The following is a 27,842-nucleotide window of genomic DNA, read 5'->3' on the forward strand; positions in this document are numbered from 1 at the left end:
CCCCCCGCGTTAGACGTCTACCCCCTCCTGCGTTAGACGTCGTCTACTCCTGCCCTCCTGCGTTAGACGTCCTCTACTCCTGCCCCTCCTGCGTTAGACGTCGTCTACTCCTGCTCCTCCCCTCCTGCGTTAGACGTCGCCAGTTTACTAACCGTCGGTCTTGGCAACCATTCATTACTCACACCTGCGCCTCATCATCAGGCACACCTGGACCTTCCCTGATTACTCCCCCTATATATAGCACTCTGTTGGTATTTCCCATCCGGCAGATGCATTCCTTGTTTTTGTATCTGTACATGTTTGTTTATATTAAACTCTGCACCTGCTTCCTAACTCCCTGCCTCTACATTACAAAAGACAATTACAGGGTTTGATCGAAAGACAATTACAGGGTGTGATGAAAAGACAATTACAGCGTTTGATCAAAAGACAATTACACAGTTGACTGAATTGAAATGGAAATGACCCAAACCTAATCTCAGTCTTACCTGGAATGCGTTCAGCAGAGTGAAGGCGTAGTTCACCAGGTAGGCTATAGGTCCTTTGGTGATGTCAAACATCAAAACAAAAAATCCAAAAATCCATGTCCCTCCAAAGATTGGGGTTAGGAGGACAACCGCTTTTAGGATACCTTTGGCCACTTCTTTTTCATCCTTAGTGTTGACTTCAAGACTTGGTCTCAGGAGCCTTACGATAACTACTAGCATGCAGAACACATTGACTACTACAATAGTGCCAACAGGCAGAATGAACGCAAAGATCGAGCCTTTTAAAAAACCTCCGTAAACCAGCCAACAAGCCTCGGTGGTGTAGTAGTAGTCCTTCTGGCCACTGTTGTAGGTGATAAATGTAATGAAAACAATTAACAGTGGACAGCAATAGCCAACAGAAAAACACAGTCCCAAGCAAACCTTCCTGCTCATCTGATGAAACATGAATATCATCTGATGGAGAACCATGATACTCAGGCACAACATCCAGAAGAACATGGACAGGTAGCATAAATGCTTAATTACCACAAAGATCTGACACCAATTCTCTGGGATCATGTCGGGAAAAGCTGAGGCGAGAAAGCTGCAGTCGGCTACCAGTAAACACAGGCAGATGTTAATGTGGGCTGTGTGGCGACAATACGACACGCTGGACTTGACAACAGATTTCCACACAAGACATTCTATCACCAGACAGGAGAGAAGTGAGACAATTGAGACGCCCAAGCCCACATAGGTTATCTCCGTCATATAGGGAAGATTCTCTGGTTTCTTTGACATGAGGGTGGTGAATGAGGATAAGTGGGTGCATTCACAATGGTTTTCGTTATCAGGACCACCCCATACACAACCTTTACCAGACCACTGGCTTATTGTAAAATCCCAATATACACACTGTATCTTGTGGTTGCGGGGCCTTTCACTGATCAACTGGAAGTCTATTGAGATCTCTGCAGATCCTTGACCAATGGAAGTGGACACCACGATGCTGTTTGGATCAGCGTCTGTTTGTTGCAGCTTTGGTAGATAGTTACTGAGAGATTTAAAACCTATAGTTTTAACCATCATGGAGCCAGTCCCCATGGTTACGGTGACATTGAAAACTTTGTTCACACAATTTTTCTCCGGCTGAGGTTTACAGCCATTCAACTCTATGTTTGTGTGTTGGTATGTGGTACTCTCGACATCTGACTGTTTAACCAGGCCCTCAACAGAAATCAGATATCTTTCAGCCATGGATCTGTTGACAAGGTCAGGTTTAAAAATCCATGACTTTTCAAGACTGCTATCCAAAAGATTGCTGGATGATATTAGAGCATCCTGAAAAAGGGGGGGAGGGGAGGGGGGGGTCATATTTTAGTCCACATCATAAAAAAAAAATGTACATTTCTGTTTATTTAATATTTTGTTATTATAAATCATACTGAAGAACAGATAAATAACATTCTGGTAAAGATGATTTTGGATTATACTTACTTGTAATTGAGCCTTATTCAGTGTGTAATTTTTTTGAGATTCGTTGATTGCGTTGTTCATGGTGAAGAGAATGGACACCGAAGCATTCACATTAGCATAAGTGTTGATGGTTTCTGATTTATCGGTGGAAGATTTCAGACGTGAAAATATGTTTGCAGAATTTTTCTCAACTGATCCAAGTCCTATTGCAAGGTTCTGTAACGATAGAAAGAAAATGCATACAAAAACCACAGTTAAGAATAGATGCCTTTATAATAACAAAAAGTCATTTAAATGACAATACGGCCACCCCGCCACTTGTTTTGGGAAACAGCTGAGGGATGGGGCTGGAAAAATGTAACCACTCTGAATAAGATCAAAATGGTAGTTTTAACCATGTTTTGAAGCTAGTGTTTGTTTACAAATACATTGTTTACGAACAATGGAATAAAAAACAAGATAATCTATTGTGGGTACAGCAGTTGAACTAAGCTCATTAGGCATTTTAAGTTCTATTATTCTAGAATGAATGGGTCGACGGGTCGATCCACCAATTCAGTGCCTTTTGAGAAGTGTAACTCGGCCCCCCCGGTTTTGTTGTTGTTGTTAATTTCCCCTCATTTTAACATTCGGTCATAAAGAGCTCATGTTCAACTTCAGAAAAAAAGGTTTTCCCCATCTCAAGATGTAAAAAAAGACTATGTAAGTGCATGATAGGTGCCAACTAAAGTAAGAGGGTTGACGATTTCATCTTAAATCAGCCATAAATCAATCCACTTCTGACAACAGGGAATGGCAATTTAATTCTTCACAAAAAAAAAAAAAAAAAAACATTTCTAGCCTTTCTTATCTATAAATAAATAAATGATAATTCAGAAATCACTTTGTCAAAGCAACAAAATAACTTTACAATGATGGTGAACATTTTTAGTCATTTTGGGGTGAAGTGGGTTAACACTAGAAGCTCCGATCCCAGTCATTTTGGGGTGAAGTGGGTTAACACTAGAAGCTCCGATCCCAGTTATTTTGGGGTGAAGTGGGTTAACACTAGAAGCTCCGATCCCAGTCATTTTGGGGTGAAGTGGGTTAACACTAGAAGCTCCGATCCCAGTCATTTTGGGGTGAAGTGGGTTAACACTAGAAGCTCCGATCCCAGTCATTTTGGGGTGAAGTGGGTTAACACTAGAAGCTCCGATCCCAGTCATTTTGACTGCATAGTAATTAATTTAAAATGGAAATGTCTCTGCAATGTCCCCCTCTGCCATTGACTTGTCTTATATAAGTATATTTAACACTTATGATTATTATAATTTCATAAGCATAATTCCTGTTATAAGACGTGTTTAAGTTACTTTTTCCAATATTAAAGTAGTATAGTATCACAGAACATATTGTGAGGTTTCACTAACCTTTGCCTAATAACACTTGAAATGTAAGAGATTAGTTTTATTTGAAAATATCACTTTTTCCAAGAATAACCGTTGTTCCTTTGTGCTCTACACATGAGCATGCTGCAGCAGATGGCTTACAGTAACATTAACTAATGAAAATCCTATTGTTTTTTAAATACTTTTTTTCTTTTTCTTCTTCTGTTACAAAGACCTTCATAAACACAAGTGAAGGATCATTTTTCTGATAGCATTTATGAAATGTATTTATTAGACTGTTAGAACGTTGCAGTCAAAATGGCTGCTCATTGGCGTATTAAGGGGGTAGTGAGGCCCAGCTGTTTATTAAGATCTTCCTAGAAGGCACAGAGGTTGCTGAATTTTGTCACTTTAGCAAGTTTTATGCATATTAAAAACCATAATTTATAGAATTATTCATATGGTTTATATTAAAGGGATTTTAAAATGATTTTAAATGTGCTTTTAAAATTCAATATTGGTTGTGGTGTCCCAGGAGGTCTACCCCAGGGGATGGTAATAGAGGCGAGATACGTGAGGCGACGTTGGCTCCGTCTGCTGGGCATATGGGAGCTGGGCACCCCGACACGGACAGCTAAGTGGAGGTAATTAGAGGAAAGTGCTAACCAGCCGTGCAGGCTAAATAAAAGGAGCACGATGGCACACCGCGGGAGAGAAGGGAGAGAGACAGACATCAGTTAAGAGAGAGAAGAAAGACCGAGCAAAACCTAAGTTATTTCTTTGATATATTTATTTTCTGTCTTAGTAAATTAGTTTTTTCGGACTAAAGCCTCCCTGTCTCTGTGTCAATCTCTGCACGCTCAACCCAATGAATCAATTAGGATGATTTGTTTTAATACCTTTGAATCAATTAGGATGATTTGTTTTAATACCTGTGAATCAATTAGGATGATTTGTTTTAATACCTGTGAATCAATTAGGATGATTTGTTTTAATACCTGTGAATCAATTAGGATGAGTTGTTTTAATACCTGTGAATCAATTAGGATGATTTGTTTTAATACCTGTGAATCAATTAGGATGATTTGTTTTAATACCTGTGAATCAATTAGGATGATTTGTTTTAATACCTGTGAATCAATTAGGATGATATGTTTTAATACCTGTGAATCAAATAGGATGATATGTTTTAATACCTGTGAATCAAATAGGATGATATGTTTTAATACCTGTGAATCAAATAGGATGATATGTTTTAATACCTGTGAATCAATTAGGATGATATGTTTTAATACCTGTGAATCAATTAGGATGATATGTTTTAATACCTCTGAATCAATTAGGATGATATGTTTTAATACCTGTGAATCAATTAGGATGATTTGTTTTAATACCTGTGAATCAATTAGGATGATTTGTTTTAATACCTGTGAATCAATTAGGATGATATGTTTTAATACCTGTGAATCAATTAGGATGATTTGTTTTAATACCTGTGAATCAATTAGGATGATATGTTTTAATACCTGTGAATCAATTAGGATGATTTGTTTTAATACCTGTGAATCAATTAGGATGATTTGTTTTAATACCTGTGAATCAATTAGGATGATATGTTTTAATACCTGTGAATCAATTAGGATGTCATGTAGATCTACATTCACACAGTTAGATATTTCCTCCTCCCAAACTCCATCACTCAAACACCGTCTCTGGGTTTTCCCAATACCATTTTTACACTTCAGCACCGCCGTAAAGTCAGCCTTGGCGTTTGACCAGTCACCTTCAGCAGGACAAAATTTTGAATTGCCTGTGGAAATAAACAGAATCGTTGACAATAAGTAAGAAATAGACATTCAAGACAAATTTTTACCATTTAGATGAACAATAAATAGGGTGGCTTTTAAAAATCTATGTTTTCAACCTTTATTTTACCAGGTAAATTGACTGAGAACACATTCTCATTTACAGCAACAACCTGGGGAATAGTTACAGGGGAGAGGAGGGGGATGAATGAGCCAATTGTAAACTGGGGATTATTAGGTGACCATGATGGTATGAAGGCCAGATTGGGAATTTAACCAGGACACCGGGGTTAACACCCCGACTCGTACGATAAGTGTCATGGTATTTTTAGTGACCACAGAGAGTCAGTACACCCATTTTAACGTGCCATCCGAAAGACGGCACCCTACACAAGGCAGTGTCACTGGGGCATTGGGATATATTTTTTAGACCAGAGGAAGGGGTGCCTCCTACTGACCCTCCAACACCACTTCCAGTAGCATCTGGTCTCCCATCCAGGGACCAACCCTGCTTAGTTTCAGAAGTTCAAGACAATGGTTGAGTTCCAGGTCGACTACTTTGAAGCTGCCTGCCAGATCTCACAATACCTGGATAGGATGATAACCACATCACATGATATAGTAATCTGATACCTGGATAGGATGATAGCCACATCATATGATATAGTAATCTGATACCTGGATAGGATGATAGCCACATCATATGATATAGTAATCTGATACCTGGATAGGATGATAACCACATCATATGATATAGTAATCTGATACCTGGATAGGATGATAGCCACATCATATGATATAGTAATCTGATACCTAGATAGGATGATAGCCACATCATATGATATAGTAATCTGATACCTGGATAGGATGATAGCCACATCATATGATATAGTAATCTGATACCTAGATAGGATGATAGCCACATCATATGATATAGTAATCTGATACCTGGATAGGATGATAGCCACCTCATATGATATAGCAATCTGATACCTGGATAGGATGATAGCCACATCATATGATATAGCAATCTGATACCTGGATAGGATGATAGCCACATCATATGATATAGCAATCTGATACCTGGATAGGATGATAGCCACATCATATGATATAGTAATCTGATACCTGGATAGGATGATAGCCACATCATATGATATAGTAATCTGATACCTGGATAGGATGATAGCCACATCATATGATATAGTAATCTGATACCTGGATAGGATGATAGCCACATCATATGATATAGCAATCTGATACCTGGATAGGATGATAGCCACATCATATGATATAGTAATCTGATACCTGGATAGGATGATAGCCACATCATATGATATAGTAATCTGATACCTGGATAGGATGATAGCCACATCATATGATATAGTAATCTGATACCTGGATAGGATGATAGCCACATCATATGATATAGTAATCTGATACCTGGATAGGATGATAGCCACATCATATGATATAGTAATCTGATACCTGGATAGGATGATAGCCACATCATATGATATAGTAATCTGATACCTGGATAGGATGATAGCCACATCATATGATATAGTAATCTGATACCTGGATAGGATGATAGCCACATCATATGATATAGTAATCTGATACCTGGATAGGATGATAGCCACATCATATGATATAGTAATCTGATACCTGGATAGGATGATAGCCACATCATATGATATAGTAATCTGATACCTGGATAGGATGATAGCCACATCACATGATATAGCAATCTGATACCTGGATAGGATGACAGCCACATCATATGATATAGTAATCTGATACCTGGATAGGATGATAGCCACATCATATGATATAGCAATCTGATACCTGGATAGGATGATAGCCACATCATATGATATAGCAATCTGATACCTGGATAGGATGATAGCCACATCATATGATATAGCAATCTGATACCTGGATAGGATGATAGCCACATCATATGATATAGCAATCTGATACCTGGATAGGATGATAGCCACATCATATGATATAGTAATCTGATACCTGGATAGGATGATAGCCACATCATATGATATAGCAATCTGATACCTGGATAGGATGATAGCCACATCATATGATATAGTAATCTGATACCTGGATAGGATGATAGCCACATCATATGATATAGTAATCTGATACCTGGATAGGATGATAGCCACATCATATGATATAGTAATCTGATACCTGGATAGGATGATAGCCACATCATATGATATAGTAATCTGATACCTGGATAGGATGATAGCCACATCATATGATATAGTAATCTTATACCTGGATAGGATGATAGCCACATCATATGATATAGTAATCTGATACCTGGATAGGATGATAGCCACATCATATGATATAGTAATCTGATACCTGGATAGGATGATAGCCACATCATATGATATAGTAATCTGATACCTGGATAGGATGATAGCTACATCATATGATATAGTAATCTGATACCTGGATAGGATGATAGCCACATCATATGATATAGCAATCTGATACCTGGATAGGATGATAGCCACATCATATGATATAGCAATCTGATGCCCGACTGAAGTCGATGACGTGTCACACAACCCATGGTTGATGCAATGCAATGAAGTCGTCCTGGAACTCACCCAAGAATTTAAAAAATGATACTATACTGAACAAAAATATAAAGTCAACATGTAAAGTGTTGGTCCCATGTTTCATGAGCTTTAATAAAATATCCCCAAATGTTTCCATATGCACAAAACTTTTTCTCTCAAATTGTGTGTACAAATTTCTTTACATCCCTGTTACTTAACATTTCTCCTTTGCCAAGATAATCCGTCCACCTGACAGTTGTGACATATCAAGAAGCTGATTAAACAGCATGATCGTTACACAGGTGCAGTTTGTGCTGGGAACAATAAAAGGCCACTCAAAAAAGTTTTAAGGGAGCATGCAATTGGCATGCTGACTGCAGTAATGTCCGCAAGAGCTGTTGCAAGAGAATTTAAAGTTCATTTCTCTACCATAAGCCGCCTCCAACATCGTTTTAGAGAATTTGGCAGTTCGTCCAACCTGCCTCACAACCGCAGACCACGTGTTAAGCACGCCAGCCCAGGAACCTCCACATCCAGCTTCTTTACCTGTGGGATTGTCTGAGACCAGCCACCCAGACTGCTGATGAAACTGAGGAATATTTATGTCTGTAATAAAACCTTTGTGTGGAAAAACTCATTCTGATTGGCTGGGACAGCTCCCAAGTGGGTGGCCCTGTTCCATCACAGGCCCACCCATGGCTGCTCCCCTGCCCAGTCATGTGAAATCCACAGATAGGGCCTAATACATTTATTTCAATTGACTGATTTCCTTATATGAACTGTAACTCAATAAAATGTTTGAAATTGTTCCATGTTGCTTTTTTATATTTTTGTTCAGTATATTTATCTTAGATTTCACTGAAAATATGTTTGCGTTTGTTACCCATTCCAAGAAGATTGGGGTATGCCGCTGAATATTACTGCACCAATTTAGAGCATAATTGTTCATATGGCAAAATACACTGTTCATGCTGGATAATGGTACTGAAAACCTACTGTAGATAACAGGGATATTGACAGTAGCGTTTTTCTCTTGGGACAGGATGTTCATAAATGTACATGTTACAGCTGGCTCATGTAAACTGCTGCAGCTGACAGTCGTATCAATCCTGTAAATTATGCCAGTACTGGTAACATCTGTGGAGGGATAAATTACAAGATTTAATAACTGTCAAATGTGTTCGACTGTGCTCCTAATTGCATTTTAATAGCAATTGTTATAACATACAGTCTTAAACATAGTGTAATTAACATGTGAGGACCATGAAGGGCAGAACATTACCTTTTTGTTCATTTAATGGAGTTTCAGTGTTGGTGTAATTCCATGTCACATTGTAGTTTTCAGTGCTATTCATAATTTCACATTGAACTCTGACAAAGATTCTATCATTTGCATTATATTTCTTGTAACAGTCTGGAAATTGGGGCGTGCTACTAATGTCAATTTGTGGCAGGAGCGCTATGTCTAGTGTTGCACTGGCTTTGTGGTTTATGGTCACATTGGATGATTTCGGATTGAAGACACACGTGTACAGCCCTGCAGTTAAATGAAAATGAAAAGAGAAACATGTTTTACTGTTTTATCTTACAATGAGTTAGTCTGCGTGACTCAAGACCACGTTAGCTCACTGACTGAAAGCCTAGGCATTAGTTATGGGAGCTAGCACAAGTCCTCAGACGACTCATCATAATAAGACTGCAATTCACCCAACGAACAAACCGTAGGCCTATATCTGCACAGACCTTTCAGCATAGAGAGAAACTATGAAAATTGCATGAATATGAGCAAATAATCAATGTGTCCCAAGTAGCAACCTTTACCTTTGACAGTGCCGTACTTATGACCAGATCCTATAGGTAATAACATGCCATTTGGAACACACCCACTATCTAATTGGCCCTGTGACCTGTCCTATCATCTTCTACAACACCATACAAAATAACAGATAACACATACCTTCCCAGATCTCCGTTGCCTGTCTGAGGAAAATTTCAGTCTTCCTACTAGTGGGTGTCACCGTAGCATCAGTACCTGTTGTCACGTCAAATGTTTTACCATCACTCCTTTTCAAAACCCATTCAATTGGTTTCATGTCCTCCTTGGCTTGGCAGATAATTGTCTGTTTAGAATCATATTTTACCGGGCCTTCTGGTACTGTGATCTCAACGACGCCTGTAAGAGAAAAGTACACAGAACAGTTAGTAGCTTCTCACCTACGTACATAGCCCACCTATAATTTAGCCCAAACAACTACCTCTTTCCCAACTGTATTTAATTTATTTATTTATTTTGCTCCTTTGCACCCCATTATTTTTATGTCTACTTTGCACATTCTTCCATTGCAAAACTACCATTCCAGTGTTTTACTTGCTATATTGTATTTACTTTGCCACCATGGCCTTTTTTGCCTTTACCTCCCTTCTCACCTCATTTGCTCACATTGTATATAGACTTGTTTATACTGTATTATTGACTGTATGTTTGTTTTACTCCATGTGTAACTCTGTGTCGTTGTATCTGTCGAACTGCTTTGCTTTATCTTGGCCAGGTCGCAATTGTAAATGAGAACTTGTTCTCAACTTGCCTACCTGGTTAAATAAAGGTGAAATAAAATAAATAAATAAACCTCTCCACCATGCTAGTGGATATGTGGTGAGCTGTGAATCACCATAGGGTGCTACTACACATTGGTGGTGGAAGAGGTGAGTTTCCGGCCTTTTCTTTGTAACGCTCTTTGAAATGGTTTCAAGTTTTATCAGTCGTATGTTCAGGATACACATTGTATACACCGTCCAATGAAATGCTTTCTTGCAGGTTCCTTCTGGACAATGCAACAACAATAAGAAATAACAAAATATAATATGAAGATAAAAGAAAAAGGCTCAGTAGAATAGAATAAACAATTTTGCATAAGTTTAATACAGGAGCAGTATGCCTTTGTTAAACTTTGCCCTGTGTAGCCCTCCCTGTGTCCCTACTAACTTTGCCTGCTTAGCTTCCACTGTGAGGCCACTAATGCATCCCCCTCTCCACCCTCCATTTCTCAATAAATCACTTTTAGACGATACACCAGAAGAAGAAAATAAAATAAGAAAATAAACCACGACTTTGATAAATGTAAACTTTTTTAAATAGCATTTCTAAAACAAACCCTCAAAAACATGAAACAACTATTATTGTCAGAGGTTGCGCTCAACCCCATCTACCTCGAGCCGCCCAGGCTGGCATGGAACAGAGCACACCCACAAACTCCAAGGTCAGTAAGCCCCACAGCCTATGCTGTCTCCAGCAGATCTTTAGACCCATCCCACTTGGAAAAAAGGTACAAAAAAATAAACATCTAGCCTTCACTAAATAAACATCTAGCCTTCACTAAATAAACATCTAGCCTTCACTAAATAAACATCTAGCCTTCACTAAATAAACATCTAGCCTTCACTAAATAAACATCTCGCCTTCACTAAATAAACATCTAGCCTTCACTAAATAAACATCTAGCCTTCACTAAATAAACATCTAGCCTTCACTAAATAAACATCTAGTCTTCACTAAATAAACATCTAGCCTTCACTAAATAAACATCTAGTCTTCACTAAATAAACATCTAGCCTTCACTAAATAAACATCTACCCTTCACTAAATAAACATCTAGCCTTCACTAAATAAACATCTAGCCTTCACTAAATAAACATCTACCCTTCACTAAATAAACATCTAGCCTTCACTAAATAAACATCTAGCCTTCACTAAATAAACATCTAGCCTTCACTAAATAAACATCTAGCCTTCACTAAATAAACATCTAGCCTTCACTAAATAAACATCTAGCCTTCACTAAATAAACATCTAGCCTTCACTAAATAAACATCTAGCCTTCACTAAATAAACATCTAGTCTTCACTAAATAAACATCTAGCCTTCACTAAATAAACATCTAGCCTTCACTAAATAAACATCTAACTAAATAAACATCTAGCCTTCACTAAATAAACATCTAGCCTTCACTAAATAAACATCTAGCCTTCACTAAATAAACATCTAGCCTTCACTAAATAAACATCTACCCTTCACTAAATAAACATCTAGCCTTCACTAAATAAACATCTAGCCTTCACTAAATAAACATCTACCCTTCACTAAATAAACATCTAGCCTTCACTAAATAAACATCTAGCCTTCACTAAATAAACAAACTTCACTAAATAAACATCTAGCCTTCACTAAATAAACATCTAGCCTTCACTAAATAAACATCTAGTCTTCACTAAATAAACATCTAGCCTTCACTAAATAAACATCTAGCCTTCACTAAATAAACATCTAGCCTTCACTAAATAAACATCTAGCCTTCACTAAATAAACATCTAGCCTTCACTAAATAAACATCTAGCCTTCACTAAATAAACATCTAGCCTTCACTAAATAAACATCTAGCCTTCACTAAATAAACATCTAGCCTTCACTAAATAAACATCTAGGCTTCACTAAATAAACATCTAGGCTTCACTAAATAAACAGAAACAGGTTGTGTGTTTCAGGCCCTTACATCCCTTCATTACAACTCTAAGTCAATTCTCTGTAATGCAAAAAATACAAATAATCAAGATGCAGAAAGAACAAGACAGAAGGAACTAAATATATAGGCCTAGAGCGCATTCGGAAAGTATTCAGACCCCTTGACTTTTTTCACGTTGTTATGTTAAGGCCTTATTCTAAAATGTATTAAATAAAAAATATTTCCTCAGCAATCTACACACAAGACCCTATAATGACAAAGTTTAAACAGGTTTTTATTTTTTATTTTTTATGTATAGTTTGAAAAAAATAGAAATATCTTATTGACATTAGTATTCAGGTCCTTTGCTATGAGACTCAAAATTGAGCTCAGGTGAATCCTGTTTCCATTGATCATCCTTGGGATGTTTCTACAACTTAATTGGAGTCCACCTGTGGTTAATTCAATTGATTGGACATGATTTGGAAAGGCACACACCTGTCTATATAAGGTCCTAAAGTTGACAGTGCATGTCAGAGCAAAAACCAGGCCATGAGGTCAAAGGAATTGTCTGCAGAGCTCCGAGACAGGATTGTGTAGAGGCACAGATCTGGGGAAGGGTACCAAAAATATTCTGCAGCATTGAAGGTCCCCAAAAACACAGTGGCCTCCATCATTCTTAAATGGATGAAGTTTGGAACCACCAAGACTCTTCCTAGAGCTGGCCACCCGGCCAAACTGAGCAATCGGGGGAGAAGGGCCTTGATCTGGGAGGGGACCAAGAACCCAATGGTCACTCTGACATAGCTCTAGAGTTCCTCTGCGGAGATGGGAGAACCTTCCAGAAGGACAACCATCTCTGCAGCACTCCACCAAACAGGCCTTTATGGTAGAGTGGCGAGACGGAAGCCACTCCTCAGTAAAAGAAACATGACAACCCACATGGTGTTTGCCAAAAGGCACCTAAAGACTCTCGGACCATGAGAAACAAGATTGTCTGGTCTGATGAAGCCAAGATTGAACTTTGCCCTGAATGCCAAGCGTCACATCTGGAGGAAACCAGGCACCGCTCAGCACTTGGCCAATACCATCCCTACGGTGAAGCATGGTGGTGGCCGCATCATGCTGTGGGGATGTTGTTCAGGGACTGGGACCCTAGTGAAGCATGGTGGTGGCAGCATCATGCTGTGGGGATGTTGTTCAGGGACTGGGAGACTAGTGAAGCATGGTGGTAGCAGAATCATGCTGTGGGGATGTTGTTAAGGGACTGGCAGACTAGTCAGGATCGAGGGAAAGATTATTATTATATATATTTTTGCCTTTATTAAACTAAGCAAGTCAGTTAAGAACAAATTATTATTTACAATGTCGGCCTAACAATGACGGCCAAACTCTCCCGGGCCAATTGTGTGCCGCCCTATGGGACTCCCGATCAAGACGAATGGAGTAAATTACAGAGAGATCCTTGATGAAAACCTGCTCCAGAGCTTTCAGGGTCTCAGACTGGGGCGAAGGTTCACCTTCCAACAGGACAATGACACTAAGCACACAGCCAAGATAGTAGGAGTGGCTTCGGGAAAAGTCTCTGAATGTCCTTGAGTGGCCCATCCAGGGCCCAGACATGAACACGATCTAACATCTCCGGAGAGACCTGAAAATAGCTGTTCAGCGACGCTCCCCATCCAACCTGACAGAGCTTGAAAGGATCTGCATAGAAGAATGGGAGAAACTCCCCAAATACATATCAAATAACAAGGCTATATACAGGGGGTACCGGTACCGAGTCAGTATACAGGATAGTTGAGGTAATTTGTACATGTAGGTAGGGGTGAAGTGACTGTGCATAGATAATAAACAGTGAGCAGCAGCAGTGTACAAAACAAATAGGGGGGGCATTTGATGAATTGTTCAGCAGTCTTATGGCTTGGGGTAAGAAGCTGTTAAGAAGCCTTTTGGACCTAGACTTGGCGCTCCGGTACTGCTTGCCGTGCGGTAGCAGAGAAAACAGTTTATGACTTGGGAGACTAGAGTTTCTGACAATTTTATGGCCTCTGACACCTCCTATTATATGGATCCTGGATGGCAGGAAGCTTGGCCCCAGTGATGTACTGGGCTTTACGCACTACCCTCTGTAGCTCCTTACGGTCAGATGCCGAGCAGTTGCCATACCAGGCGGTGATGCAACTGGTCAGGATGCTCTCAATGGTGCAGCTGTAGTACTTTTTGAGGATCTGGGGACCCATGCTAAATCTTTTCAGTCTCCAGAGGGGGAAAAGGTTTTGTCGTGCCCTCTTCACGACTGTCTTGGTGTGTTTGGACCATGACAGTTTGTTTGGTGATGTGGACATCAAGGAACTTGAAACTCTCAACCCGCTCGACTACATCGCTGTTGATGTTAATGGGAGCCTGTTTGGACCGCCTTTTCCTGTAGTTCCTTTGTCTTTCTCTCATTGAGTGAGAGGTTGTTGTCCTGGTACCACACTGCCAGGTCTCTGACCTCCTCCCTATAGACTGTCTCATCGTTGTCGGTGATCAGGCCTACCACTGTTGTGTCGTCAGCAAACTTAATAATAGTGCTGGAGTCGTGTTTGGCCATGCAGTCGTGGGTGAACAGGGAGTACAGGAGGGGGCTAAGTACACAACCCTGAGGGGCCCCAGTGTTGAGGATCAGCGTGGCAGACGTGTTGCTGCCTACCCTTACCACCTGAGGGCGGCCTGTTAGGAAGTACAAGATCCAATTGCAGAGGGAGGTGTTTAGTCCCAGGGTCCTTAGCTTAGTGATGAGCTTCGTGGGCACTATGGTGTTGAACACTGAGCTGTAGTCAATGAACAGCATTCTCAATTAGGTGCTATTTTTGTCCATGTAGGAAAGGGCAGTGGGGATTGAGATTGCATCATCTGTGGATCTGTTGGGGCGGTATGCAAATTGGAGTGGGTCTAGGGTATCTGGGAAGAGGCTGTTGATGTGAGCCATGACCAGCCTTTCAAAGCACTTCATGGCTACCGACGTGAGTGCTACGGGACGATAATCATTTAGGCAGGTTACCTTCGCTTCCTTTGGCACAGGGACTATGGTGGTGTGCTTGAAACATGTAAGTATTACAGACAGTCAGGGAGAGGTTGAAGATGTTAGTGAAGACACTTGCCAGTTGTTCTGTTCATGCTTTGAGTACATGTCCTGGTAATCCATCAGGCCCTGCGGCTTTGTGAATGTTGACCTGTTTAAAGGTCTTGCTCACATCGGCTACCGAGAGAGTTATCACATAGTCATCCAGAACAGCTGGTGCTCTAGTGCATGCTTCAATGTTGCTTGCCTCGAAGCGAGCATAAAAGGCCTTTAGCTCGCCTGGACAGCTTGCGTCTAGATTTCCCTTTGTAGGCAGTAATAGTTTTCAAGCCCTGCCACATCCGACGAGCATCAGAGCCGGTGTAGTAGGATTCAATCTTCATTCTATTTTGACGCTTTGCTTGTTTGATGGTTCGTCTGAGGGCATAACGGGATTTCTTAGAAGCGTCCGGATTAGTGTCCCACTCCTTGAAAGCGGCAGCTCTAGCCTTTAGCTTGATGAGGATATTGCCTGTAATCCATGGCTTCTGGTTGGGATATGTATGTACGGTCTCTGTGGGGACGATGTTGTCAATGCACTTATTGATGAATGACTGAGGTGGTATACTTCTCAATGTCATTGGATGAATCCCGGAACAAATTCCAGTCTGTGCTAGCAAAGCAGTCCTGTAGCGTAGCATCCACGTCATCTGACCATTTCCATATTCAGCGAGTCACTGGTACTTCCTGCTTTAGTTTTTGCTTGTAAGCAGGAATCAGGAGGATAGAATTATGGTCATATTTTCCAAATGGAGGGTGGGAGGAGAGCTTTGTATGCATCTCTGTGTGTGGAGTAAAGGTGGCCTAGTTCTTTTTTCCTCTGGTTGCACATGTGACATGCTGGTAAAAAAAAATTTAAAATGGATTTGTTAGCCTGCATTAAAGTCCCCGGCCACTGGGAGCGCTGCTTCTGGTTGAGCATTTTCTTGTTTGCTTATGACCTTATAGAGTTGGCTGAGTGCTCTCTTAGTGCCAGCATCGGTCTGGGGTGGTAAATAGACGGCTACGAATAATATAGATGAGAACTCTCTTGGTAAATATTGTGATCTACAACTCATTATAAGGTACTCTACCTCAGTCAAGCAATACCTCAAGACTTCTTTAATATTAGACATCACATGCGAAGCTTGTAGCGTCATACCTAAGAAGACTTGAGGCGGTAATTGCTGCCAAAGATGCTTCAACAAAGTACTGATTAATGTGATATCTCAGTTTTGATTTATTTATACATTTGCAACAATTTCTAAAAACCTGTTTTTGCTTTGTCATTATGGTGTATTATGTGTAGATTGATGAGGGGGGAAAACAATTTAATACATTTTAGAATAAGGCTAAAACGTAACAAAATGTTGAAAAATTGAAGAGGTCTGAATACTTTCCGAATGCGCTGTATCAAGCATCCCAGAGTAGAAATGCTGATCTAGGATCAGGTCCCCTTGTCCATATACTATTATTAATTGACTGTGTTCATACAGTCAGACCAATTCTAATATTTTGTCACTAATCAGATTAGCTCTTTTGCCACTAATTGGGCAATTAGAGAAACAAGGTCAGAATTGGCTGCCTGTGTAAATAAGCACAGCCATTGTGATCTAAAAGGCCATACTGATACTAAATCAGCACTCATACTGTGAGATGCTTGATACATACGGCCCCCGATGTAGCTAGCCCCTGATTTAGATAGACATACCTGCTGTCTCTAGCGTGAACGTAGAATTCAGTATTTTTTCCAATTCTGCTGTTTTGCTTGCAAGGACATTAGCTGAAACGTCGTTGAGGTTCATTTCAAAATCGATGTTGACACTACCACGACTTAAAGCAAAAACAAGGAACAGGATCAGGTCTACTGTATGTCGATCCCACAAAAAACGGAACATCATTTGTAAACGAGCTGAATTACCTGAACCCGGTGATGTGTATGTCATCGAATGAATTCAATGTACTGTACACCGCTTTCAGCTAAAAGCGAAGAATATAAAAAAACTAATTAAGAATGATCATACACATAGATCTGTGAAGAGTATAATGTCAACATAGTTTAATATGGTATTTGCAATAATATATCTAAATAATATATCTCCCTCTAAATTATAGTTCCTGTCTTCATTCTGTGTGTGTCATTAGAACATTCTACTAACCCATTTCCATATTTTAAACCATTTTATATGTACAGTATAAATTTGACCAATACCTTTGGCAGTAATTCATCATGCAAGGTTTTATATTCATTAGAATTTGGATTGCTGTAACTTTCAAAATATACCCTTCCAGCTATGTTAAGTTGTCCAATGACCGTAACTGTGAATAAAAGAGATCATTATTTGCAATGTGTACTGGGCCTTTTGCATTCTGTCTTTGAACTGGCTTGTGGAAAATGTAAACTGTTGACAGGCTGGTATGTTTGATTATGTACACATTTCTGGATTAACACACACACACACACACACACACACACACACACACACACACACACACACACACACACACACACACACACACACACACACACACACACACACACACACACACACACACACACACACACACACACACACACACACACACACACACACACACACACACACACACACACACAATACCTCTTGTTTCAGGGAGGCACATTGGTTTTGTTTCTGTGGTTTCAAATGTGCAGTTTTTTACTTTACAACAGTTCGGTGAAGACTGACACACTGCGACACTCCAGATATGCCCTGGTGTGCATTTGCACTGAGTTTTGTTTTGAAGAGGGACACAATCTGTTGAAATAATTTCAATGCATAATTTTAGCCATATTTACCCCAAAATAAATGAAATGAAAATGAAGGGAACACAATGTGTAGGCACATATATAGAGTTTGCTTTATATAGGCCTATACTGAATAGACACGGGGTTAGACTTGTGTGTGTTATTACAGTAGGTTTACTAATGCAATGTTTCCCATGTTAGAGTATTTCATACTACATTAGTAAACCAGCTACAGTATTGCATACATATTTACCTGTTGTGACGTTAAGGGTGTCAACACTCACAGGATTGTCCATTTTAAAAGATTTGAGTATAGCATCAATACGGTTGTCTGGTATGGACGCCTCAGTCTTCAGTACCATATAGTAGACTTTTGTTGAGTTGCCTGAAACATGCAAAACACCATGCAAAACATACTTTAGAAATAGAGTATGTAAAGTTTGAAGTACTGTACAAGGAATTTAGAGTAAGAGCGGGCATGCAAATGATAAATTGTCAGATGCTCACTGTTTACCCATACCTCTATCAGCAGCATTATGTCATGATTATGGAGTCTTGTCGTATTACTGTGTTAGCTATATGGCAGGGCTGGGGTCAATTTAATTTATATTCAGTCAAATGCTTCCTGAATTAACTGAATCTAAATGGAATTGACCCCAACAACCCTTGTGGCACCTTCATTTCTGGATTGCTTCCAGACTATAGATTATGTCCCAGGTGATACTTGGAGCCTAGCCTCTTTACAACCAGACTGATCTGACAAGCTCGGGAGATCAGTCTGGTTGTAGGAGGCTACCTGCAGCTATCCCTTGTTGAAAGTAGTTCACAAAAGGGAATAGGGTTAGGGTAGTGGACCAAAAGGGAATAGGATTAGGGTAGTGGGCCAAAAGGGAATAGGGTTGGAGGGTAGTGGACCAAAAGGGAATAGGATTGGACCAAAAGGGTAGGATTGGTAGTGCCCAAAAGGGAATAATAGGGTTAGGGGTAGTAGTGGGCAAAAGGGAATAGGATTAGTGGACCAAAAGGGAATAGATTAGGGTAGTGGACCAAAAGGGAATAGGGAGGGTAGTGGACCAAAAGGGAATATTAGGGTAGTGGACCAAAAGGGAATAGGATTAGGGTAGTGGACCAAAAGGGAATAGGATTAGGGTAGTGGACCAAAAGGGAATAGGATTAGGGTAGTGGACCAAAAGGGAATAGGATTAGGGTAGTGGACCAAAAGGGAATATGATTAGGGTAGTGGACCAAAAGGGAATAGGATTAGGGTAGTGGACCAAAAGGGAATAGGATTAATGGACCAAAAGGGAATAGGATTAGGGTAGTGGACCAAAAGGGAATAGGATTAGGGGTAGTGGACCAAAAGGGAATAGGAATAGTGGGGAATAGGATTAGGGTAGTGGACCAAAAGGGAATAGGATTAGGGTAGTGGACCAAAAGGGAATAGGATTAGGGTAGTGGACCAAAAAAAGGGTAGATTAGGGTAGTGGACCAAAAGGGAATAGGATTAGGGTAGTGGACCAAAAGGGAATAGGATTAGGGTAGTGGACCAAAAGGGAATAGGATTAGGGTAGTGGACCAAAAGGGAATAGGATTAGGGTAGTGGACCAAAAGGGAATAGGATTAGGGTAGTGGACCAAAAGGGAATAGGATTAGGGTAGTGGACCAAAAGGGAATAGGATTAGGGTAGTGGACCAAAAGGGAATAGGATAAGGGAATAGGATTAGGGTAGTGGACCAAAAGGGAATAGGATTAGGGTAGTGGACCAAAAGGGAATAGGATTAGGGTAGTGGACCAAAAGGGAATAGGATTAGGGTAGTGGACCAAAAGGGAATAGGATTAGGGTAGTGGACCAAAAGGGAATAGGATTAGGGTAGTGGACCAAAAGGGAATAGGATTAGGGTAGTGGACCAAAAGGGAATAGGATTAGGGTAGTGGACCAAAAGGGAATAGGATTAGGGTAGTGGACCAAAAGGGAAGAAATGTAAATGATCTTACCATTTGCAGAGACCTGAGCAACAGCAACAAAAACACATCCCATTATTACTCAAGCACATGTGCAGCAGGAACAAACCAGAAAGATACATTATACAATTATTATGGAATCGGGCCAATTTTCAAGTTTGTAATTAAGTATTTGGTTTGCTATAAACATATATCTGAAATCTTGACCAACCTTGTTGCAAGTTAGTCCTAGAAAATATAAAAGAATGAAAGTCTTCATTTTGTAACCTTCAGATGGAGACAGAGATAGAAATGGCAGTTGGTGTACAGCAGAAACACAGTTGTAGGTCATTTACATTCCATCCCAACAAGATTAACGGTCAGTGGAACTGTCAATACTTGGATAAACCCATGTTCACTTGGGAGTTGTTTTTCACTGTTGTCACATTGAATAAATACAGTAACACATGAACACAAACCATTGTTGACAGATTTACTGGTATAACAAATGTTTGATTATTTACCCATTTTGGATTACACACACACACACACACACACACACACACACACACACACACACACACACACACACACACACACACACACACACACACACACACACACACACACACACACACACACACACACACACACACACACACACACACTAAACATTCCCAAACATGAAGGGCCATATATGACCAGGCCCAGATTTGAATCTGGACCTAATCATGAAATGGAAATAATTATTATTCACAGGGTTAATAAAGGCACAATCGGTTTCAATGTCCTACTGTTCAATGGTCCATTCATTAAAATGTAGGTTAATATCCCCACATAATTAAATAGAGGGGAAATTCCAGCATTTATGGACATTTCACAGAATGAAACGTTTGATGTGTGTGTCTATAGTACCCCGTGGGGTGAGTGTATACCAGTGGAGGCAGGTGGGAGGAGCTATAGGGATACAGCTCCATATGTTTGATGTGTGTGTCTATAGTACCCACTGGGGTGAGTGTATACCAGTGGAGGCAGGTGGGAGGAGCTATAGGGATACAGCTCCATATGTTTGATGTGTGTGTCTATAGTACCCACTGGGGTGAGTGTATACCAGTGGAGGCAGGTGGGAGGAGCTATAGGGATACAGCTCCATATGTTTGATGTGTGTGTCTATAGTACCCACTGGGGTGAGTGTATACCAGTGGAGGCAGGTGGGAGGAGCTATAGGGATACAGCTCCATATGTTTGATGTGTGTGTCTATAGTACCCACTGGGGTGAGTGTATACCAGTGGAGGCAGGTGGGAGGAGCTATAGGGATACAGCTCCATATGTTTGATGTGTGTGTCTATAGTACCCACTGGGGTGAGTGTATACCAGTGGAGGCAGGTGGGAGGAGCTATAGGGATACAGCTCCATATGTTTGATGTGTGTGTCTATAGTACCCACTGGGGTGAGTGTATACCAGTGGAGGCAGGTGGGAGGAGCTATAGGGATACAGCTCCATATGTTTGATGTGTGTGTCTATAGTACCCACTGGGGTGAGTGTATACCAGTGGAGGCAGGTGGGAGGAGCTATGGGAGGGATACAGCTCCATATGTTTGATGTGTGTGTCTATAGTACCCACTGGGGTGAGTGTATACCAGTGGAGGCAGGTGGGAGGAGCTATAGGGATACAGCTCCATATGTTTGATGTGTGTGTCTATAGTACCCACTGGGGTGAGTGTATACCAGTGGAGGCAGGTGGGAGGAGCTATAGGGGGATACAGCTCCATATGTTTGATGTGTGTGTCTATAGTACCCCCTGGGGTGAGTGTATACCAGTGGAGGCAGGTGGGAGGAGCTATAGGGATACAGCTCCATATGTTTGATGTGTGTGTCTATAGTACCCACTGGGGTGAGTGTATACCAGTGGAGGCAGGTGGGAGGAGCTATAGGGATACAGCTCCATATGTTTGATGTGTGTGTCTATAGTACCCACTGGGGTGAGTGTATACCAGTGGAGGCAGGTGGGAGGAGCTATAGGGATACAGCTCCATATGTTTGATGTGTGTGTCTATAGTACCCACTGGGGTGAGTGTATACCAGTGGAGGCAGGTGGGAGGAGCTATAGGGATACAGCTCCATATGTTTGATGTGTGTGTCTATAGTACCCACTGGGGTGAGTGTATACCAGTGGAGGCAGGTGGGAGGAGCTATAGGGATACAGCTCCATATGTTTGATGTGTGTGTCTATAGTACCCCCTGGGGTGAGTGTATACCAGTGGAGGCAGGTGGGAGGAGCTATAGGGATACAGCTCCATATGTTTGATGTGTGTGTCTATAGTACCCACTGGGGTGAGTGTATACCAGTGGAGGCAGGTGGGAGGAGCTATAGGGATACAGCTCCATATGTTTGATGTGTGTGTCTATAGTACCCACTGGGGTGAGTGTATACCAGTGGAGGCAGGTGGGAGGAGCTATAGGGATACAGCTCCATATGTTTGATGTGTGTGTCTATAGTACCCACTGGGGTGAGTGTATACCAGTGGAGGCAGGTGGGAGGAGCTATAGGGATACAGCTCCATATGTTTGATGTGTGTGTCTATAGTACCCACTGGGGTGAGTGTATACCAGTGGAGGCAGGTGGGAGGAGCTATAGGGATACAGCTCCATATGTTTGATGTGTGTGTCTATAGTACCCACTGGGGTGAGTGTATACCAGTGGAGGCAGGTGGGAGGAGCTATAGGGATACAGCTCCATATGTTTGATGTGTGTGTCTATAGTACCCCCTGGGGTGAGTGTATACCAGTGGAGGCAGGTGGGAGGAGCTATAGGGATACAGCTCCATATGTTTGATGTGTTTGATACCGTTCCATTAATTCCATTCCACATATTACAATGAGTCCTATAGCTCCTCCCACCAGCTTCCACTGGTATACCCTGTATATGCCCCAAAAAGTGGATTTCTAAATATTGGCATGTTGGAGAAATAAAGCTAATAAGTGTTATGGATGTTACATGAAGAATGAACAAAAGTCTGTGAGTTTGTAAGTCTTAGGTCAAAACATGCCAATTGGAAGGAAAAGCTTAGCTGAACACATAAACGATCATTTTGAAGACTGTCATTACCATCATAACTTTAGAGAGGAAAAACTACCGTTATGGATGTTATGGAGTCTGAAATACACATTCAAATATGAAAGATTTCTAAATCAAAATCTATAATAACATATTTGTTGTCATTCGGAATGTTTTAAAAGGTCAGTAGAATGCATAATACTTTAGTACTGCTTTTACAGGCAGCCTGGATAGCACACCTGGCCAGGCACCACACCCTAACAGTTTATATTATTTTGTATCTTTAATAAACATATAAAACCTTTTACTAGTTGAATGTGGATGTAAATATAAGATGTTTTTGTATAACAATTTTTCTGAAATATTTTAACAAAATATGCAAATGAAAAATGAGACAACATACATTGGCCTATACTTTGGACTCTGAATGAAGTCGGCATATTTTGGGCGGCTTTTTATTTGAAAAAGACTACAGGACTATTCACAAAGTATATTTTTAATAAACAGTACTACCATGCCCATGTATGAGTAATGCATTTCAGCATATACAGTACCAGTCAAACGTTTGGACACACCTACTCATTCAAGGGTTTTTCTTTATTTTGACTATTTTCTACATTGTAGAATAATAGTGAAGACATTAAAACTATGAAATAACACATATGGAATCATGTAGTAACCAAAAAGTGTAAACAAATCAAAATAGATTTTATATTTGAGGTTCTTGAAAGTAGCCACCTTTAGCTTGTTGACAGCTTTGCACACGCTTGGCATTCTCTCAACCAGCTTCAGCTGGAATGCTTTTCCAACAGTCTTGAAGGAGTTCCCACATATGCTGAACACTTGTTGGCTGCTTTTCCTTCACTCTGCGGTCCAACTCATCCCAAACCATCTCAATTGGGTTGAGGTCGGGTGATTGTGGAGGCCAGGTCATCTGATGCAGCACTCCATCACTCTCCTTCTTGGTCAAATAACCCTTACACAACCTGGAGGTGTGTGAGGTCATTGTCCTGTTGAAATACCAATGATAGTACCGCTAAGCGCAAACCAGATAGGATGGCGTATCGCTACAGAATGCTGTGGTACCATGCTGGTTAAGTGTGGCTTGAATTCTAAATAAATCAACACTGTTTGTGATAACTGCAGTTGTTTCTAATCTTCAATTGTATCTTTAACTTGTGACACTTTTTGTGTGTATTCTGTATTTTTCTGTCATGTTTTATGGACATGCTGCTACTTCCCTGTTTCGTCTTCTTGCCAGGTTTTAACCTCAATGGGTTTCGCCGTAGAGCCTATTTGAAATTGGACACTAGGATTAACAAGAATTGTATCTTTAAAATAGTGTAAAATACTTGTATGTTTGAGGAATTTTAATTATGAGATTTCTGTTGTTTGAATTTAGTCACCTGCACTTTCACTGGCTATTGTCATTTCAATCCCGTTAGCGGGATCTCAGCCCAAAGAGGTTATTAAATAAAGGTTAAATAAAAAATCAATGACAGTGTCACCAGCAAAGCACCCCCACACCATTACACCTCCTCTTCCATGCTTCACGGTGGGAACCACACATGCAGAGATCATCCGTTCACCTACTCTGCGTCTCACAAAGACATGGCCGTTGGAACCAAATATCGTCAATTTTGACTCATCAGACCAAAGGACAGATTTCCACCAGTCCAATGTCCATTGCTCATGTTTCTTGGCCCAAGCAAGTCTCTTTTTCTTTTTGGTATCCTTTTGTAGTGGTTTCTTTGCAGCAATTGAACCACGAAGGCCTGATTCACGCAGCCTCCTCTGAACAGTTGATGTTGAGATGTGTCTGTTACTTGAACTCTGTGAAGCATTTATTTGCGCTGCAATTTAATGAACTTCTCCTCTGCAGCAGAGGTAACTATATGTTCAAGATGGCGTAGCAGTGAAGACGTGTTTGTTTGTCCTCTCGTGTACTTTTGTATTATTTTCAATATATTTTCATTAATTTTCAATCACTTTTCGATTTTTAATTTGATTATACCTTCCGGTAACCTGCTTCACCCAATGTGATACGGAATCGCTATTATTTTCAATTATAGAACACATTCAAGAACCTCCAGAAGCTAATCAGCTAATTAGCTACAAGCTATTTAATCATTGTTAGCCACTGCTAGCGGCTTTTACCTTCTGCACAGATACCAGCCCTGTTTTTAGCTTGGATAATACTCGCTAGTCTACCAGTATTGGACTGTCTCTCCACAACAACGCCGGATTCCTGCCGTAATCCCTGGACCACTACTTCTGATCTTCACAGCTAGCTAGCTAGCTCACAGCTTGCAGCTAGCTAGCTCACAGCTAGCTTGCACTCACCGTGGCACCCAGTACTGAAGCTATCCCTGAGGCCCACCTCCCGGGCCTACTCAGCTGTTCACCCGAACCCCACTCATACAAGGATAGAGCCCAATACTCCACCAGATCCTTGCTGTAAACTCTGGAACTTGGCACCGGATCACCGCTGCTACCGATTGGCTATAGTGGCTAACACCACTGCCACGAAGCTAGCACCAGTTAGCCGTGAGCCAGGCACATCTCCCGGCTAGCAAACTAAATTCTACAATACCTCTTTCGCCATCTGGCTTGGATTCTCTGTCAACACGGCTTCCTGCTGCACCACCACGTCTGCTTTGCCGACGAATACTCCATCCGCTGTGCCTTCAACCGGCCTCCGTCGGAGCAGACGCTCCTACTAGCCCCGGGCTATTAACTTTAAACTCCCGTGTCGCTAGCGTAGTGGCAGCTTCCCTGTTCCATCTACTGCTGCCCCCTGGACTCTATGATCACTTGGCTACATAGCTGATGCCTGCTGGACTGTCCATTAATCACGGTACTCCATTCCGTTTATTTATTTTTTATCTGTCGGCCCCAGCCGCGAACTCAGGCTCTGTGTGTAGTTAATCCGACCCTCTCTGCCTAGTCATCGCCATTTTACCTGCTGTTGTTGTGTTAGCTGATTAGCTGTTGTTGTCTCACCTGTTGTTTTAGCTAACTCTCCCAATCAACACCTGCGATTACTTTATGCCTCGCTGTATGTCTCTCTCAAATGTCATTATGCCTTGTATACTGTTGTTCAGGTTAGTTATCATTGTTTTAGTTTACATTGGAGCCCCTAGTTCCACTCTTCATACCTCTGATACCTCCTTTGTCCCATCGCCCACATATGCGGTGACCTCACCCATTACAACCAGCATGTCCAGAGATACAACCTCTCTTATCATCACCCAGTGCCTGGGCTTACCTCCGCTGTACCCGCACCCCACTATACCCCTGTCTGCGCATTATCCCCTGAATATACTCTACCACGCCCAGAAATCTGCTCCTTTTATTCTTTGTCCCCAACGCTCTAGGCGACCAGTTTTGATAGCCTTTAGCAATCAACACCTGCGATTACTTTATGCCTCGCTGTATGTCTCTCTCAAATGTCATTATGCCTTGTATACTGTTGTTCAGCTTAGTTATCATTGTTTTAGTTTACATTGGAGCCCCTAGTTCCACTCTTCATACCTCTGATACCTCCTTTGTCCCATCGCCCACATATGCGGTGACCTCACCCATTACAACCAGCATGTCCAGAGATACAACCTCTCTTATCATCACCCAGTGCCTGGGCTTACCTCCGCTGTACCCGCACCCCACTATACCCCTGTTTGCGCATTATGCCCTGAATATACTCTACCACGCCCAGAAATCTGCTCCTTTTATTCTTTGTCCCCAACGCTCTAGGCGACCAGTTTTGATAGCCTTTAGCCGCACCCTCATCCTACTCCTCCTCTGTTCCGCGGGTGATGTGGAGGTAAACCCAGGCCCTGCATGTCCCCAGGCACCCTCATTTGTTGACTTCTGTGATCTAAAAAGCCTTGGTTTCATGCATGTCCACATCAGAAGCCTCCTCCCTAAGTTTGTTCTATTCACTGCTTTAGCACACTCTGCCAATCCTGATGTCCTTGCCATGTCTGAATCCTGGCTTAGGAAGGCCACCAAAAATTCAGAGATTTCCATACCCAACTATAACATTTTCCGTCAAGATAGAACTGCCAAAGGGGGAGGAGTTGCAGTCTACTGCAGAGATAGCCTGCAATGTAATGTCATACTTTCCAGGTCCATACCCAAACAGTTTGAACTTCCAGCTGTGCCCCGCCCCCTATCTAGCTTCAGAGTTTGTTCTGTTAGGTGACCTAAACTGGGATATTCTTAACACCGGCAGTCCTACAATCTAAGCTAGATGCCCTCAATCTCACACAAATGATCAAGGAACCCACCAGGTACAATCCTAAATCTGTAAACAAGGGCACCCTCATAGACGTTATCCTGACCAACTGGCCCTCCAAAGACACCTCCGCTGTCTTCAATCAGGATCTCAGCGATCACTGCATCATTGCCTGTATCCGCTACGGGTCCGGAGTCAAACGACCACCCCTAATCACTGTCAAACACTCCCTAAAACACTTCTGCGAGCAGGCCTTTCTAATCGACCTGGCCCTGTATCCTGGAAGGATATTGACCTCATCCCGTCAGTTGAGGATGACTGGTCATTCTTTAAAAGTAACTTCCTCACCATCTTAGATAAGCATGCTCCTTTCAGAAAATGCAGAACTAAGAACAGATATAGCCCTTGGTTCACTCCAGACCTGACTGCCCTAAACCAGTACAAAAACATCCTGTGGCGGACTGCAATAGCATCGAATAGTCCCCACGATATGCAACTGTTCAGGGAAGTCAGGAACCAATACAAGCAGTCAGTCAGGAAAGCAAAG

At 41.3% G+C, this 27,842-nt stretch overlaps 1 protein-coding gene across 1 annotated transcript in view; it reads right to left on the reverse strand.

Annotated features, from left to right (window-relative positions):
- adgrf3a (adhesion G protein-coupled receptor F3a) overlaps nucleotides 1-27,842 on the reverse strand; it is a 33,827-nt gene that overhangs the window by 1,428 nt on the left and 4,557 nt on the right. Inside the window, exons 2-14 of the mRNA XM_046367409.1 lie at nucleotides 20,231-20,286; nucleotides 20,053-20,065; nucleotides 18,311-18,442; nucleotides 17,912-18,067; nucleotides 17,503-17,609; nucleotides 17,212-17,270; nucleotides 17,002-17,123; nucleotides 9,667-9,882; nucleotides 8,992-9,246; nucleotides 8,706-8,846; nucleotides 4,939-5,123; nucleotides 1,968-2,162; nucleotides 489-1,811 (exon numbers count right to left, since the gene is read on the reverse strand). Of these exons, the coding sequence (XP_046223365.1) occupies nucleotides 489-1,811; nucleotides 1,968-2,162; nucleotides 4,939-5,123; nucleotides 8,706-8,846; nucleotides 8,992-9,246; nucleotides 9,667-9,882; nucleotides 17,002-17,123; nucleotides 17,212-17,270; nucleotides 17,503-17,609; nucleotides 17,912-18,067; nucleotides 18,311-18,442; nucleotides 20,053-20,065; nucleotides 20,231-20,286 (2,960 nt within the window). The remainder of the gene's footprint in view (nucleotides 1-488; nucleotides 1,812-1,967; nucleotides 2,163-4,938; nucleotides 5,124-8,705; nucleotides 8,847-8,991; nucleotides 9,247-9,666; nucleotides 9,883-17,001; nucleotides 17,124-17,211; nucleotides 17,271-17,502; nucleotides 17,610-17,911; nucleotides 18,068-18,310; nucleotides 18,443-20,052; nucleotides 20,066-20,230; nucleotides 20,287-27,842) is intronic.

Source organism: Oncorhynchus gorbuscha, linkage group LG10 (genome assembly GCF_021184085.1).
Source record: "Oncorhynchus gorbuscha isolate QuinsamMale2020 ecotype Even-year linkage group LG10, OgorEven_v1.0, whole genome shotgun sequence".
NCBI lineage: Eukaryota > Metazoa > Chordata > Actinopteri > Salmoniformes > Salmonidae > Oncorhynchus > Oncorhynchus gorbuscha.